Below are 15,185 nucleotides of genomic sequence, written 5' to 3' on the forward strand. Positions count from 1 at the left end.
CAGCAAACATAATTCCTTATGGACGGCGGGCCGGCCACTCCACCACAGAACTCCCTCCTCAGGATCCCTGACGGACACCTGCCTCGTTTTCCCGCTCCCCCGCCACCCCCGCTGTCAAACCTCTCCTACCCCCCTCTCACGGCACACCCATGAAAAAAAACCCGGCATTTATCCCTCCTGTAGCGAAAGGCTCAAACTTCTGCCGGCGTAGTTCCGTCGTTATTTATCAGAATCGGCATACAAAGGCTTCCTTCCGGAGATTTACCTCACGCAGGCGGACAGGCAGGCGGGCGGGCGCCTCCCCGGGACTTTCTCTCAGGCGCGGCGCGGGCAGCTCCGCCAAGGCCCCGCTGTTAAGTGCGGCCGCGGCACCGCCTCTCCCTTTTCGTCCCCGGCCGCCATTTTGTAGGCACGCACGGGGAGGCTCGCCCAGCCCCGCTCGCCGGCCTCAGGTGCTTCCGCGGCTCCGGGTGGCGGCGGGAAGGCGGGCGGGGGAGGCGGGCGGCCGCCGGCTCTGGCTAGGGGCGGCAGGGCCTTGCTGGGGCGGGAGACTGAGGGAGCGAGGAGGCCGCGGCCTGCAGGCCGCGGTGCGTGGCGCCGGGCCGGGAGGTTGCTGAGGGATGGAGGGGGGCCGCCGAGGCCAGCGGCGGGTGCAGGTGCGGAGGAGTGGGCCTCCGCCGAGTCGGCGGTACGTGGCGGCGGGCCCGGTTAGCCCCGCGGCCGTCGGCGGGATATCGGGGGTTGAGGAGCGGTCCTGCGCAGGCCGGGCGGCTGGGGCAGCTCCCCGGGGTAGGCCCGGGGATGGGGACCGCCGGGTACGGCGGGGGCTCCGGCTTCGCTAACGGGCCCGGTAGCTGGCGTTCCTCGTCGGCCGGCGGGGCGTGTGCGCCTTGTGTAAGGTGCGATAGCGGGCGATAAATCTGGTAGTGGAGATCTTGTCTTTTGGGTGCCTTGTGAGGAGAGGCTGAGGGAACTGGGCATAGTCGACCTGGAGCAGAGATGTTTTTGGGAGGCACCTAACAGCACCATGATCAAGAAGACGGATTTTGGTGCTTGACAGGGATATGTGGCAGGAGCACGAGACAGCTACTTAAGTAAAAATGAGAAGCTCAGACTGCACGTAAGGGGCAGGGAAAAATCCCAGTTTTTTGTCCTGGGAACAGCTAGGCCTCCAAACAGGCTGCCCAGGGAGGCTGTGCAGTAGTCTGTCTCCATGCTTGAAGGGTTTCATGACCTGACTGGAGAAAGCCCTGAGCAACCTGGTCTGATCTCATAGTAGACCTTGTTTTAAGCAGGAGTTTGAGCTAGGTGACTTGATAGCATCCATTCTAATCTCAGTTACCCTGTGGTCCTATAAATACTGCTTTCTATGAATGTCTAAGCTAATAACATGCTCGAATTGACCCAGCAATTTGGAAGCGGTGTCATTCTAAATAGCCTCAAAGACTTGATTTTTCTGAAATGTCTGAAAATGCCATCAGTCAAACTTCTAGTGAATGAACTAGTAGCTCTGAATAATTTGCATTCATTTTTACAGTAATCCGCCAAAATGACGAACACAAAGGGAAAGAGGAGGGGGACACGTTATATGTTCTCAAGGCCGTTCCGCAAGCATGGTGAGTGTACCTTATGGTAAGAACACTTTGTTAAGTTACTGAGCTGTTGGATGTCAGCAGTCCCTAAGTATCATGTGTAAAACAATGGTTTGTGTCAAAGGATTTCTGACAACTTGGGCTAAAAACTGTAGAATGATGTGCAGGTAAACTCTCAGTTCTTACGGCTTATGCGTTGGTATTCTGATTGCTTGACAGTAGTAACAATGCTAATTCTGTCAGTGCTTGAAAATTAATTTGAAGGTGAAGAAAATATTTCAACAGTTACACTCACTTAAAATGTAGTTGTTTGCCTCTTGGCAACAAGCAGTGGTAACAGCTGTGTTCACAATGAAGTAGTAAATAGTTTAATGCCTTTTCAACTTCTGCATTAGGAGCAAGATTAAAGCTGTAATTTTTCCTGAGTTAGCTGGATTTTCTTAAAACTGGGAGTGTGTGAAGAGGTAATTACAGCTTTAAAAAAAAGATAGTTTGATTCTCAGTTTTATGTTTTTGAAATTGAATTTAAATTTGAGGTATTTAAAAAAACTTTATCAAATGCATAATCTGTGTTCCCACCCCGTTTTGTGTGTGAAATTTTGGGCTTCATAAATATCCAAATTTGTATTTCTTAACAGGAGTTGTCCCTCTGGCTACCTATATGCGCATCTACAAGAAGGGTGATATAGTTGATATCAAGGTACTTTCTATGATGCTACATAATTAAAAGCTAAAGCAGTGTAATCCTTTTCGGTGTTCAGTTTCTTGAGATAGTCTTTTTTGTTACTTGGGTCGTGTGTGTCAGCGCAAATACCCACTGCTCACTTTTGAAGCAATACTGGAATGGCGATGCTACTGAGCCAATAGTAATGCTTCAGTGTCACATGCTGTTTTATGTGGGTTTTTACATATATGTACAAAAATAATATATTTAACTGTGCTTCGTTCCTGTGTGTTCAGCTGAAAAAAGTGAGTGAAAGATGCCAGATCTAATACTTGGGTTGCTGTATGGTGCCTGCTAGCACTACTTTCGTAGGAATCCCAGCTGTCATTTTAGTAGATGTTCTGTTTTGCCTGACTTGCACCTGCTATTCAGAAGAGCCGTAGTTTATGGTGGTGTAGCTGATAGTTACGTCTCTGTCTCTGTATCATGGTAGGACTATACTTAAAATAAATGTGTACAGGGATGGTGATTGCGAGGCCACATTAAAACTAGAAACCAAGAAGTAAATGTAAGGATACATTATATATATTGTACAGGGGGGAAAAAGTGAAGCAGCATTTCCCATCACTTGGTATTTTCTAGAACTTGTCCTTTAAAATCAACTACTTTCAAAATTAAGTTCTTAATTCATTGAATCCTTTAGTTTCATTTGAAATGCAGGGGTTTTGTAACAATCACACAGAAGATGGTGTGTAATTTGCTTGTTTGTTGTTTGACTCTGAGAACTGTACTGTTCAGAATTAACACTTCTTGACACACTGGAGCTTGATGATGATTGTCTCCTGTGATTGCTTGCTGAAAGCAAAGTGATCGATCATTTCACCGACACTGAAAGCAACCAGAATTGTCATAGCAAAGTTTGGTAGTCTCCAGATAAAAAATGCATGGTTATAAATTCTAATGTATGAATAAAATAGGAGTATTTTTAAATCAATCTCAAGTAATTTGAAATGTGTACTTTAAACAGCTTCTGAAAGAGAAGTCCTTGATGTTGCTTCCCCTTCCCCCAAGTTAAAGTTTACACTTTATTCTTGTTTTACCTCTTAACAGGGTATGGGTACTGTTCAAAAAGGTATGCCCCACAAGTGTTACCATGGCAAGACTGGAAGGGTATATAATGTTACTCAGCACGCCGTGGGCATTATTGTTAACAAGCAGGTTAAGTAAGTAATGAAATTCCGTGTATTGAAACTTTGTATTTGGGAAAGTTGATCTGTGTAATTGCACCCTCCTTTCACTTTGCCAGTTAGACAGTTATTGTCTTGATTGGTCATTCAAGGTGGGTAAATTGTATATCCTTTTTATAACCCAAGCAAATGATGGTCGTTTGACTTGGATCCTGTCAGAGGAAACAGTTTTTATTTTCCTGAGCAGCACTTAAAGTGACATTACCTAATGGGGATTTTCAGCCAACTTTTACATTGGTACTGAAGCCCTTTTTAAATATTAATTTGTAGCTGTATCCAGCTGGATTTTATACAGTTCAGTCAGAAAAGGACAAGTTGGGCTTTTTTCCAGGAACTGGACTGGAGTACAGTGGTAATACAATTCTTTGCTTGTATGTTACAAGGTTAAAATTATGTGTTCTCCACAATCTTGATCCGAAATTGTCAGCACATTGTTATATATTAATAAGATTTCAGTTATATAAGTTATATCTGATTTGCACCTGCAGCAGTGTATTTTGACTGACTGCCCCTTAAAGAAAACTTATCTGTAATTGAGGTTATGGAGTTACTCATGTAAGGGCCATAAAACTAGCTTTGAAGTAGCCTTTTTTTCAAGGGCAGTAGATTAAAAACTGATTTTCTTTCTTAGGGGCAAGATTCTTGCCAAGAGAATTAATGTGCGTATTGAGCATATTAAACATTCCAAGAGCAGAGACAGCTTTCTGCAGCGTGTGAAGGAGAATGAAAAGAAGAAAAAGGAAGCAAAAGAAAAAGGCATTTGGGTTCAACTGAAACGTCAGGTAATATTTTTATTGTAGTTGACACATTGTTGATTCAGTTCACCAAAAAAACCAGCTAGAACCAAACCAGTTCAGTAAAACGTTCTCTTCCAAAACAGTGTTATGCTGTAAACTGAGCTCTTTCTGTCTGTCTTTGAAAAACAAAACCAAAAAATCCCACCCCACATGAATGAAGCTGTTTACAGCATTCTGAAAAATCCAGGTCTTTGGCAGATTGTGTTGGAGGTGTCTGATGCCACCACCCTCACTTGGGTTCGCAATCCTTTTGTGGCAGGTTGCTGCTTTTTTTTTTTTTTTTTTTTTTTTTTTTGGTAGAGTGGCAGCATCGGTGTGCCTGCACCTGAGCTGTCTGATACATTTGGTGCCTGAACAGAACTGCACTGTTCCTGAATGGAAGTTTTAGCCTTGGCTGTGAACAAAGGGACGGATGCTTCCTGTTCTGTTGCTGATCTGCAGCAGAAGCTCTGGCTGATTTCTAGGATCAGTGTTGTCTTGGTTTAGTTGAATTTGGCTGTGACAGTTTCTGTTGTAACCCTTTAAGAAAAGAATTGATAAATAGACTTTAGAGAGGAGATAATGGCTGCTGCTTCTGGAACCCTAGGGTATGTCATTTCATGATAATTTGGATTAGTAAATTGCAGAGGGTAAAGTGTTGTTTTTTTCATTCAGCAATGAAAGTCAAGCACACTTTCTAGCAGATCGTTTTCTTGCTGCTATTCTTTGAATCAAATTTTGAAGAGACTAGGAATGGTAAAATTACTGTAATGTTTATATAATAATGTGTTAAATGGTTGCCAAAATGAATTTTCTGTAAGGTTGCTTTTGAGTTTAGTGCCATGAGTTTTCTTTTTTTTTTTTTTTTTTCTCCTGTTTACAGCCTGCTCCACCCAGAGAAGCACACTTTGTGAGAACTAATGGAAAGGATCCAGAGCTGCTGGAGCCAATTCCCTATGAATTCATGGCATAATGCATGTTTAAAAAGAAGTAAATTAAAGATCTGGTTTTGGACAAGTGTATGTGATTGTGGCCGATTCCTTTGGTTTTTTGGAACAGATGCTTTAGAAAACTTTTATTTTATTGAACTTTATTTAACTTGCCTTGCATGGTGTTTGGTCATTTAAATAATCTGCAGCTTTTGTTGATCAGTTTAGTCATTTTATATAGACCATAAATCCTGGGGACACTGAAATTTGCTAATGCTTAGTGATGATCATGAGGTAATATGAGAGAACATGGAATATTTCACCAGCAAACTAAGAGCATATACCAAGAATTGTACAGTGTCACTTGCAGGTTTAATTTTTGTGTGGGAAAAGAGATAATGGGGTTCAGATCTCATTGATACAAGCTTTTGGCTAAGGGGCCTCAGATTAATACCAAAGAATTGTGGAAACAGTTTTCGAAAGCAACCTCTTGAGAAATGGCTGTGGGCAGATTTTAGTCTTTTGTCATTGTAACCTGCAAAAGGATTTTTGGAACATCCTCAGGCCAATAACCATTTTTAGGAAGTAGTAGTAGTTTAGAAACAAAGTTTTAATTCCAAAACTGCCAGCCTTTGTAAGTTGATTTTTATCATTTGAATTGGCTGGCATAGCTAAACACTTGCATTTTGTATGTTTGTTGTGTGTCTGTTGAATCTAAGCATCTACCTGGATGTTGTAATGCATTCCTCTCACCCCATTGATTTTATTGATACTTCACAAAAGCCCACTGCTACCTGCCCAGGGTTTCTTGAATGGAAGAACATCTTTAGCTGACTACTTACTAACCAGTGCTGTTTTTGTGAGCTTTGTTTGAAATGGTGTGAAGCTTGCTAAAGAAACTGCTGAAGGTAACCTGCTTAGTTAGCTTTGAACATGCATAAACTTAAGCTTAACTGTGTTATAGATACGGATAAATAATCTGCCTTTCTAAGTGTGATGTAAGGCATTGCTTAGCTGCCTCAAGTAAGTGATGTAAAACTAATGTCTATGTTTAGAGAGAGTAAAATACTAGGGAGGGCAGTGATCTCAAGCAATTTGTAGGTATTGACTGTTGAAAATTATTGTATAGTCAGTTGTAGGACAGCTAGTAGGCTTGGGAGTAAGAAATGGAGAGATGATGTTTGCTTTTTCCCTTAATTCTGAAGTGCCTTAAGCAGAAGCGTTGAAACTGTGTACAGATTGCTTATAAATTAAAGGATAAATGGGTATTTGACTCATAAGTATCATTTTCCATTGGGCTTTGCATCTGAAGGAGTTACATGGGAGTTTTTACTGGGTACAATCTTTGGTGATGGTATTTTAAATTCTCTTAGGCATGCTTGTGTAAGTTATTTTGGTTCTATGTCTTGTACTTATCTGCCAAGATTCAAGTGGATTAGCTGTAGCATCATGATGAAATGGTTAACGGTAGCTATAAGTGGTGGGTAGTTCTAAACTTTTGAATTTATTTTCAACAATTTGGAATAATAAGACTAAACAGCACGCAGTGGGTCTCATTTAAGAGCTGTGCTTCCAGAGGTGCTGTGCATTGCAACAATTTTCAATTTATTTAGTCTTGGTGTTTTTAAGGTCACTATGCCAACAGTAAATGCTCATAAATGCATATTTGGAAGCTGTGTGTGGGCTGGGAGGAGGAGGAGGGAATGCTTTCCTTGGTCAGGATTCCCAGAAATGACTGAACTGGGTTTGTACAGGAAGAGAACAGCCTTTTGGGTGGTTTTGGGGTTTTGTTTGTTTTTTTTTTTTTTTTAAAACAGGACAAATTAACTAAGGTTTAACCTGTCTTGTGTTTATAGACACTACCTATTAGTTGCTCTCAGTGCAGTGGTGGTTTTCCTGGTAATCTCAGGTTTGCAGAAGCACAGCACAGATATTTGCAGATCTCTATCTGCTGTTGAAGTTTGCTTCCTATGTGTTCAGCTGCCCTGTTTTTGCACAGTCCTGACAAAAGAGGGAGATCTGTGAATTGAGAAAAGTTGCTGAAGAAACTGCCTGTCAGGACATCTTCAGTCATGAAACTACTGTCTAAATTGAAATGCATCCTTCTTTATAGAAGAGAGTAGTTTTAGGTGTATGCAGAACTTAGAGAAGATTTGAGAGGGAAGGAGAGTGATTTTGGGCAGTTCAGCCTTTCTGCCCCTCTGGGCGGAGGATACACATTTCCTATGGTGTTTGGAGTTGCAAGTTCCTCTCCCCTTCAGCTCTCCCTGGAAGGGGTTTTACACACTAGACCCATAAGCTGTAACTGCTTCTCTGCGCTCCTGTTCTGAGGCTGTGCCTAGCGAGCAAAAGCTTGCAGCGTGCGTGCCAGCTACAGGTTAGGTGTGTCCGCTCCACACTGTGGCAGTTGAATTTTGTTTCATTCCATGATACTTTGAATTGTGGAGAACCCTTGTGAAATCTGCAAAGCTATCGGTTTCCCATTTAATTGGACACACCTTGAGCTAGCAAAATTCAGGAATCCCTTGTTTAAAAGCCAGTTTCACAGAAGTTCAGTATTATGTGTTGCCTGTCTTCCAGTCCCTTTCTAGCGTAAAGTCTTTGTTATCCCAGAGCTGGTGGACAGGCTGTCCCTGTACAACATGCGGAGAGTGAAGTGCTTGTGGATTAGCACAAGCCGTTACACTTCAGTGTAGTGCTTTGTCTCAGTACCACTCAGCCTAATTAGGAGGTGGGGGCTGAGCTGCCTCCTCCATTCCAGGTTTTACTGCCTCAAACCATTGCAGCTGGTTCCCTGCCGAAGGCCCTACCAGTATCTTCCTGTCTTCTCTTGGAGAAGAAGCAAGGAAGCCTTCTCCCAAGCTGTTGGTTTTTGTCTCTTTTAGCGTATCAGTGGCACCGAGGCCTGAGATTTCCCCAGGGCTGTGTAGGCAAGTGTTAGTGCTAATACTGTGTGTGGCCAGGAAGGTCGCTGAAAAGGCAGAAAGGACAGGGGAGGAGGAACCATGCCCGTGCAAAGGGGCTGCAGGCTGAGGACCCCAGGATGGAGAAGGTGAAGCATGCATGCCTAAGGGGGGGTGAGGGATGTGCAGACACCTCCAGCCCCATTCCTGGGGGGGAGGCAGGTGAGCAGCTGCCATGAGGACGTACAAACAGTTCATGCTTTTGTAATCTTCCTGTTGTATGTATCAGATGGGGGAAACAGTCCTGATGTTCACTCCCTTGTCCTTCTCAGTGCAGTCCTGGACTCAGCATGTTCATGGCCCTCGTGATCAAAAGGACAGCTGGCATCCCAGATGCCGATGCTGTGCTGGGGTGTCCTGACTGGTCCAGAGGATGCCAAGAGCTGTGCATACACCTGCTAGAGAACGTGATCCTCCCTATCCCAGCTCAGGCAGACAGGCTCCCGCTGTCCTTGTGAGGTGCAGTGGCTTCCATAATTCAGGGTGTGTGGTGAAAAGACATGGCTAAACTGGGCTTGTCATTGTCTGGGTAGCACCTCATGACTCAGGGGTGTGGGTAGAGTCTCCCACAGTGCAGAGGGCATCCTACTGATGCAAATGGCTTCCTTGCATGGGATCAAGGTACCGGCAACCCCTGTGATTCTGAGGGTGGTGGTATGGAAGACGCGGATCATGAGCATTTCATGTCCATGCACCTACCTCAGTGGATGTGCTGCCAAGGTCTGCATAAGAATCAAGTTGTAGCTGCTGGGATTTGCGTAGTTGTAACCATCCTTGCTGAAGTGTTGAGTAGGGACATTGGTCCCATAAGCAGCACCCATATAGCTCAGGAACCCAAAAAAATGCAAAGGTCTGGTTGAGGTTGCTGATTTCATTTCCCACTATTTGGAGGAAGAGGCTTTGGGTGATGGCCCCTGGGCCCTCAGTCACCTTTTTGTCCATGCCCACTTCAAACTCTTTAGCCATTGATCATTAGGAATTGTGGAATCTAAGGAATACTGCAGTCTTGAACTTGGGCTTGTGCTCCTGAAAGTTCATAGGAGAGTGGCAAAGCCATGCCAGCTCACAGCAAAGGTTCTCACCACTGCTCCTCTACATGGAAAAGCTTTGTGCCTGCTGCTCGTTACCTCACATGGTCTTGCCAATCTTAAGCCCGGAACTTCTAGCTGACTCCACAACGTCAGCAAAAACTCCCAGGAAAACACTGGGCATTTTGTTTCTTAGAGGAGAATGTTGCTCCAGAGGCTCTCAGGATGTCCTCCTTGCTGCAGCCACAGGAGTAAGCCACCTCGCCCAAGAGTACCTGCTGTTGAATGTTACCAGAGCTTGGAATCGGGAGGTGGGTCAGGCAGCCCTGTGGTGTCCCTGGGACTCCATGTGAGCGGGACTGAGTGGTGGTGCTGTGTGAAAGGGGATAGTGATAGACCACAGGGATGGTGGCATGGTCCATCTGCACAGGGTAGGTGAAAGTACAGCCTGGTGCTTCCAAGTAGGTCCTCCAGCCGAGAAAGTAAAGGCTCCTTGGAATAGCTTTGAGGCTCGTACGTCCTAGGGATCGCTTAGTCTGCAGAACGAGGACAGCTAATCTGAGCCCCCACGTGTGAGGAATTTGAGCCCCAACTGCTTCAACCTACTGAGCTGCTCCTGTTGCACCAGAGTAGGTGTTGATGAAGAGACAGCCTGTTGCTCCTTGGAAATTAATTCCTTCACAGGGTTTCCTACCTGGGTTTGCACACTGTCATCTCTGTGCTCAACCATCACGGTTTGCCCTTTGGGGGTGCTCTCAGTAGCAGGTGAGGCAGCATGAGCTCCACAGCTGCCCAGAACGGGGGAGCTCTTCGAGTTTTGGGAGCAGTGGTTGTTTAATACTACTGCTTTCCTAGCTCAGCGCCTGGGAATCATCTGCCTGGAACGGACTCATTTTGGTAGCGTTCTTCCAAGGGCATGCTGAATGTACTCTGATAGCTCTTTTGTAAAGAAATGCATAAAAATAGCCTGTGTTGGCACTGTGAGCAAGGCCAAAGACAAGTGGTGCTGCATGACAATGGGAGCAGATGACAATAGCATGAACCTCTGGAAACCAAAAGCTTTTAGTGGTACAAGAGAAATCTTGTTACAAAAAGAAAAGGGCTCACTGGCATGATGGGAAGTGAGCTAGAAATTTTAAAGACAATCAGTTTTTGAGGTTAAAAGTGGCCTTGATGTTACCGTAAGGGTTCTTAGGCATTAGAGTAACACAAATGATCAACAGGACTTCTTCCACTGTGCTTTTCTGCAGGCACTACTTTAACTGATATTAATTAGTGTGGTCTTTACTGTGAAGTGTGTGTAACCCTTCAGCAAAGAGCAGTGTGTAATTGTCATTAGGTAGAACATTTCTGGGGCACCAGGGGAGAATCTAAACAGGGCAGAACATTGCTCTCGGGGATGACCGGTCCTCTGGCCACTGGTGGGGTGCAGAGCCTGAGCTGTGCCTCTGCTCCCTGCATGAACTCTGCACCCATGGGAAGGGGGGAGCAGTTCCTCCCCATCCTTGTCCCCACGGTGCCGAGGGTTCACTTTCCTCAGGAACACCTCGGCTCTGGTAGAGCAGAGCTAGTGACATTATGCTGGTGCCCTTGTTCTGAGTTTTCATCACTGGAGGGACTGGGGCTGTGGATGTCCGAAGAGGTGCACAGCAGATCGGGTACCTGGACTGTTGCGTGGATGTAGGGCGAAAGTAAGGGGGAGGACAAGAGGAAAGCAAGGAAAAACATGACCTGTTGTCATTGTGTGCATCTTCTGAGAGCTGTATGGAAGGGGAAGGCGACGGAGTGTAGCACCAGTGCACAGCCCCGCTACTGCCAAGGTTCGGCTCGGCTGCCTGCCTGGGGGTGTCCAGGGCATCAGCCCCTCAGCCGGGGCCCAGCAGCTCCCATGGCGGCTCCGTCCCCCCACGGCACTGGGCTGCGAGACCACAGACCCATCCCGCTCCTTTCGAGTACCAACCTGCTGGCTGCTTCCATGTTGTTTCCTGCTGGCTTGTGTTATCTCCCTGATAAAAATAAAGCAGCCCCTGAATGGTTTATTTATCTTGTAAACACTTACATGCTTGCAAAGCTGTGCGCTGCGGAAGCGGTTTCGCAGGAGCCAGGGCAACGGTTTGCAGAGAGACTGAAACATCCACACAGCTGTTTGCAGGTTTGAGGCTTGTTTAGCAGCAGCCGGTGGTGGAGCGCCTTTCTTTGAAACTTTCCTCCGCTTTAAAAACCCAAGGGGCCTAATCCAGACCTCAAGGCCCCGTGGACCGCTTTGGTTTCAGGGCTAGCCGTTGCTTGATCCACAAGCCGGGATTTCAACACTGACTGTGGAGGGATGCGTCCAGGTGTGGGGAACAAAATAGTCTGAGGTAAAAGAATAAATCATTTCCCTGCGTTCGTGACTCGAGTCCCTCGCTGCGGGGAGGGTGCGTACAGCAGGAGCCTGTTGCCGTGGTTGGGGCTGGCGTGGGGTGTGGAGGTGCACCCTCCCAAACCCAGCGAGACTTGTGCTGCCGTCCGAGGGCGACGCAGGGCAGGGTGCTGCCGTGCCCGCTCCCAAACCTGGGCCGCGGTTTGCATGGCCTTCCCCGCGCTGTTGTTGTCCCCCCCCCTCCCCGGTGCCTGCGCCCACGGAGGGGTGGGGGGGCTACCCCGTACCCTGGGAACGGGGAAGGTAGTGGAGAGAAAAGGGCAGGGGTACAACCAGGGTGGGCAGCGGGGGGGGGAAAGAGATTTTTGCGGGGGGACTGCTGGGCGGGGCGGCCGGGCCGGGGGCGGTACAGCGGGGGGGGCGGCACCGCGCTGCCGCCGGAGCCTTTAAAAGCCGCTGCCGAGCGGAGCCGAGCCCGAGCCGAGCGGAGCCGAGCGGAGCCGAGCCTCCCATGCGCCTGCCGAGCATGTCGCAGCCCTTCCTGCTGGCGCCCATCGCCGAGTGCGCCCCGGGGCCGCCCGGCGCCCAGGTCCGGCTGGCGGTGATGGGCGCCCGCGGCGTCGGCAAGAGCGGTGAGTGGGGCTTGGGGGGGGGCTGTCTGTCTGTCCCCCCTTGCCCCTGTCCGTCCCGCCTAACGCGGCCCCTCTGTGTTTCAGCGATGATCGTGCGGTTCTTGACGAAGCGGTTCATCGGGGACTACGAGCCCAACACAGGTGAGGCGGCGGGCGGCGGGGAGCGGCGGGGACCCCCGCGGCCGCCGCTTGGTGCCTGACGGCTCTCTGCTCCCCAGGCAGCCTCTACTCCCGGCTGGTCCGTCTGGAGGGGGACCACGTTGCCGTGCAGATCCAAGACACGCCGGGGAGCGTCCAGGTACGGAGACGCTTCGGATCGATCGGTTCTTCTCAGGTTTTGAGCCCCAGCCTCCTACAGGGCCGGGCTTAGTCTCCCAAGACGGCGCTCGGGCTTCCCTTTGGACCTGTTGAACGGTGCCGTCTATGATACAGGCTTCATACTTTCACGACCCGATGCCCAATTTGTGCTCCCTGTCGTCCTGCAGGTGCAGGAAGACTGCGTGCAGGTGCTGGACTCCCTGTCCCGCTGCGTGAAGTGGGCAGAGGGCTTCCTCCTGGTCTACTCCATCACGGACTACAGCAGCTACCAGTCAGTCCGACCTCTCTACCAGCACATACGCAAGGTCCACCCAGATGCCAGGACTCCCATCATTATCGTGGGGAACAAAGCGGACCTCCTCCATGCCAGGCAAGTACAGGCGAAAGAGGGACTACAGCTGGCAAACGAACTGGGCAGCCTGTTCTTGGAAATCTCCACGAGCGATGACTCCCAAGGCGTCTGCGATGTTTTCCAGTATCTTTGCAAGGAGGTCAGCAAACTACAGCACGCCGGCAGCACGGACAGGAGGCGATCGTCCATCATCCCTCGGCCCAGGTCTCCCAACATGCAAGATCTAAAGAGACGTTTCAAACAGGCTTTATCTCCCAAAGTCAAATAAACCCCCCCGATGAGATCCTGTGTGACTCCATAGACTTTATTTTTGTAAACTAGTTAATGAAAATCTTTATTTTTGTACTAATGCCAGCAGTATGGAAGTAAGTATGTTGAAGCTTGCAATTTCCTTGCCAGTCCCTCTTGTTTGACTGCTTAGGTTATTTTTACAAAAAAAAAAAAAAAAAAAAGTGCTGCATAGCAACTAAATAGAGGTAGTTGGAGAAGGGGGTTTTTGCCAGGAGGTTTTGATTCCATTTCTGTTTTGGGCTGGGATTTGCTGGTTTACTCTGCACAAATTAGTTTCTTGGGCCTCAGTTTCCTGTTTGTAAAATGGGAATGATGATGATGTAACATTATAAAATGTTTGGAAAGCCTTTGATGGAAAGCTTTATATGGAGAGAAAAAAAAAAAAAGCTTTTTTAGCCTGTAAGAATTCTGATTGTAACAGGATCTCTGTTTTCCCTCAACAACTGCTGTTTTATTTGCACCTGTAATCGCCTGAATGATGATAAGCTGTTAGGAATGAGTTCCAATTTCTGATGTGCTGTAGAGATCTATCCCACAGAATTAATCTTTTGAGCCGAAAGCATTTGACAGGAGGGTTGAGTTTCTCCTACAGATTACTGTAGTGCTGAGCAATCCGCAGCAGGGGAGTGTGTAGGATGGCTGTTGCTTTCTCTGGAGATGTGTGATAGGAAGGACTGATGTGTAGGTTCCCTTAATAAAATAGCTACATTTAAAAGGAATCACATCTTTATCTTTCCCAGGGCAATTTTGTAGTCATTGGAAACAGGTCAGACTTCTTACTCTTATTTCACATAAGCTCTGTACCGTACTAGAATGGTTTTTATTAACTGCTTACTGGATGTCTGAACATGGAATGTGGGGTTTGCACTTCAAATATGCCTCTGAATTATGTGCATGGTATTGGTAAAAAATAAAGCTCTGCTCCATGCTGAGTAGAAGGTGTGGAAGTGGAGTAACCTGTACAGGGGGAAACTTGGTGTCCCCACTTAAGCACAACTCCAGTAAGATTTTTCTTGTTGTTTTGTTTTTTTGTTTTGTTTTGGGTTTTTTTTTTTTCAATCTCATAGATTAACTCCAAAGACCGTTTTCTTCTTTCCTTTTGTTAGGAAAAGTGGGTAGCTGCTGTGTAAGTCCCTGTGCTGCAGGGACACTGCTGTGCCTTGCAGTTAGCGGGCAGTCTCGGTTGTTTCTGACCCCTGGGACGCGAAGCTTTCTGGGACACCTCCACTCTTGATCTGCAGATGAAAGTCTTCCTGATGGTGGTAATCGAGGGAGGGGTGACTGAGCGAGTTAAGGATGATGCTTTGCGAGGAAGCATCAGAGCCCCGTGTTAGCACTGGGTAGGGGTGTGGGATGCCAGCAGCAGTATTCCCCATCCAGGCACGTTACCTGTAGATCTCCTTTTTGAAGGCCCTGTGCCGCCCTGCCAAAGGGAATGGGAGAGCCGAAGGGAGCCAGCTCCAGACCTGCAGGAACAGACTGAAACTGGGACTGCAAACTGGGTCCAAAACTCTTGAGTGAATTCATGGAAGTGCAAACGCATGGTGACAGCCTGGACAAATCAAAGTACTGTTTAGAACACATTTTAAATATTTCTTTGCTGTGAGAGTTGCTTTGCCAGGCCCAGGACTCTGGGCTGGGGGCTCGAGAGGAGCAGGGGGACGGGGGGGATGAGAACGATCACATCCCTGGCAGACTCAAACTCACCACATGGGCCACACGTTCACGGGGAAATTTGAAGGGCAGTTGAAAAATCACAAGTGTGGTATTTATGCAGCATTTCACCATCCTGAAATCAGGGATAACAAATTGTTTCCAAGAGAAATTGCCGCTGTGATACAGTTTTGGTGGGTTTTTAAACTGTAGCTTTTGGTTTTGGAAATGACGAAGCTTGATTTCCTACTCCCGTATCCAGTACAGAGTTTCACCAAGCAAGTTGCTAAAGGTATCCAGCTTATACATGAGCAAAAAATATGCTAAAAGGGCAGTTAACATGTACTGGACCTGTCTGCGTCTCGCCATGGTCCTCAA

General features: G+C 47.3%; 2 protein-coding genes and 2 non-coding genes across 5 annotated transcripts; all 4 read left to right on the forward strand.

Annotated features, from left to right (window-relative positions):
• Window positions 1–312: 312 nt before the first annotated feature.
• RPL21 (ribosomal protein L21) lies at window positions 313–5,301 on the forward strand. Of its 2 annotated transcripts, none has more exons than XM_052812616.1 (6): window positions 313–452; window positions 1,538–1,616; window positions 2,231–2,292; window positions 3,367–3,479; window positions 4,135–4,285; window positions 5,163–5,301. In XM_052812616.1, exons 2-6 carry the CDS (start codon window positions 1,550–1,552, stop codon window positions 5,250–5,252), a joined length of 483 nt encoding a protein of 160 aa, XP_052668576.1. In that variant the 5' UTR covers window positions 313–452; window positions 1,538–1,549; the 3' UTR covers window positions 5,253–5,301. The 2 variants fall into 2 exon arrangements, with proteins under 2 accessions (XP_052668576.1, XP_052668577.1); XM_052812617.1 differs by having other exon boundaries at window positions 386–409.
• LOC128153616 (small nucleolar RNA SNORD102) lies at window positions 3,079–3,153 on the forward strand. The gene has a single exon (XR_008239028.1). It is a non-coding gene; the product is annotated as a small nucleolar RNA SNORD102 (small nucleolar RNA).
• Window positions 3,541–3,673, forward strand: LOC128153610 (small nucleolar RNA SNORA27). The gene has a single exon (XR_008239022.1). It is a non-coding gene; the product is annotated as a small nucleolar RNA SNORA27 (small nucleolar RNA).
• A 6,741-nt stretch (window positions 5,302–12,042) lies between the features above and the next one.
• RASL11A (RAS like family 11 member A) lies at window positions 12,043–14,086 on the forward strand. Its single transcript, XM_052812944.1, has 4 exons — window positions 12,043–12,193; window positions 12,278–12,334; window positions 12,412–12,491; window positions 12,679–14,086. Exons 1-4 carry the CDS (start codon window positions 12,073–12,075, stop codon window positions 13,129–13,131), a joined length of 711 nt encoding a protein of 236 aa, XP_052668904.1. The 5' UTR covers window positions 12,043–12,072; the 3' UTR covers window positions 13,132–14,086.
• Window positions 14,087–15,185: the final 1,099 nt, after the last annotated feature.

Source organism: Harpia harpyja, chromosome 17 (assembly GCF_026419915.1).
Source record: "Harpia harpyja isolate bHarHar1 chromosome 17, bHarHar1 primary haplotype, whole genome shotgun sequence".
Lineage (NCBI taxonomy): Eukaryota > Metazoa > Chordata > Aves > Accipitriformes > Accipitridae > Harpia > Harpia harpyja.

Coding starts and splice junctions, on each gene's coding strand:
- RPL21 (XM_052812616.1), top strand. CDS start 1,550: ATGACGAACACAAAGGGAAAGAGGAGGGGGACACGTTATATGTTCTCA. Junction 2,293..3,366: donor GTGATATAGTTGATATCAAG/GTACTTTCTATG, acceptor ACCTCTTAACAG/GGTATGGGTACTGTTCAAAA. Junction 3,480..4,134: donor ATTGTTAACAAGCAGGTTAA/GTAAGTAATGAA, acceptor TTTCTTTCTTAG/GGGCAAGATTCTTGCCAAGA.
- RASL11A (XM_052812944.1), top strand. CDS start 12,073: ATGCGCCTGCCGAGCATGTCGCAGCCCTTCCTGCTGGCGCCCATCGCC. Junction 12,194..12,277: donor CCGCGGCGTCGGCAAGAGCG/GTGAGTGGGGCT, acceptor TCTGTGTTTCAG/CGATGATCGTGCGGTTCTTG. Junction 12,492..12,678: donor ACACGCCGGGGAGCGTCCAG/GTACGGAGACGC, acceptor GTCGTCCTGCAG/GTGCAGGAAGACTGCGTGCA.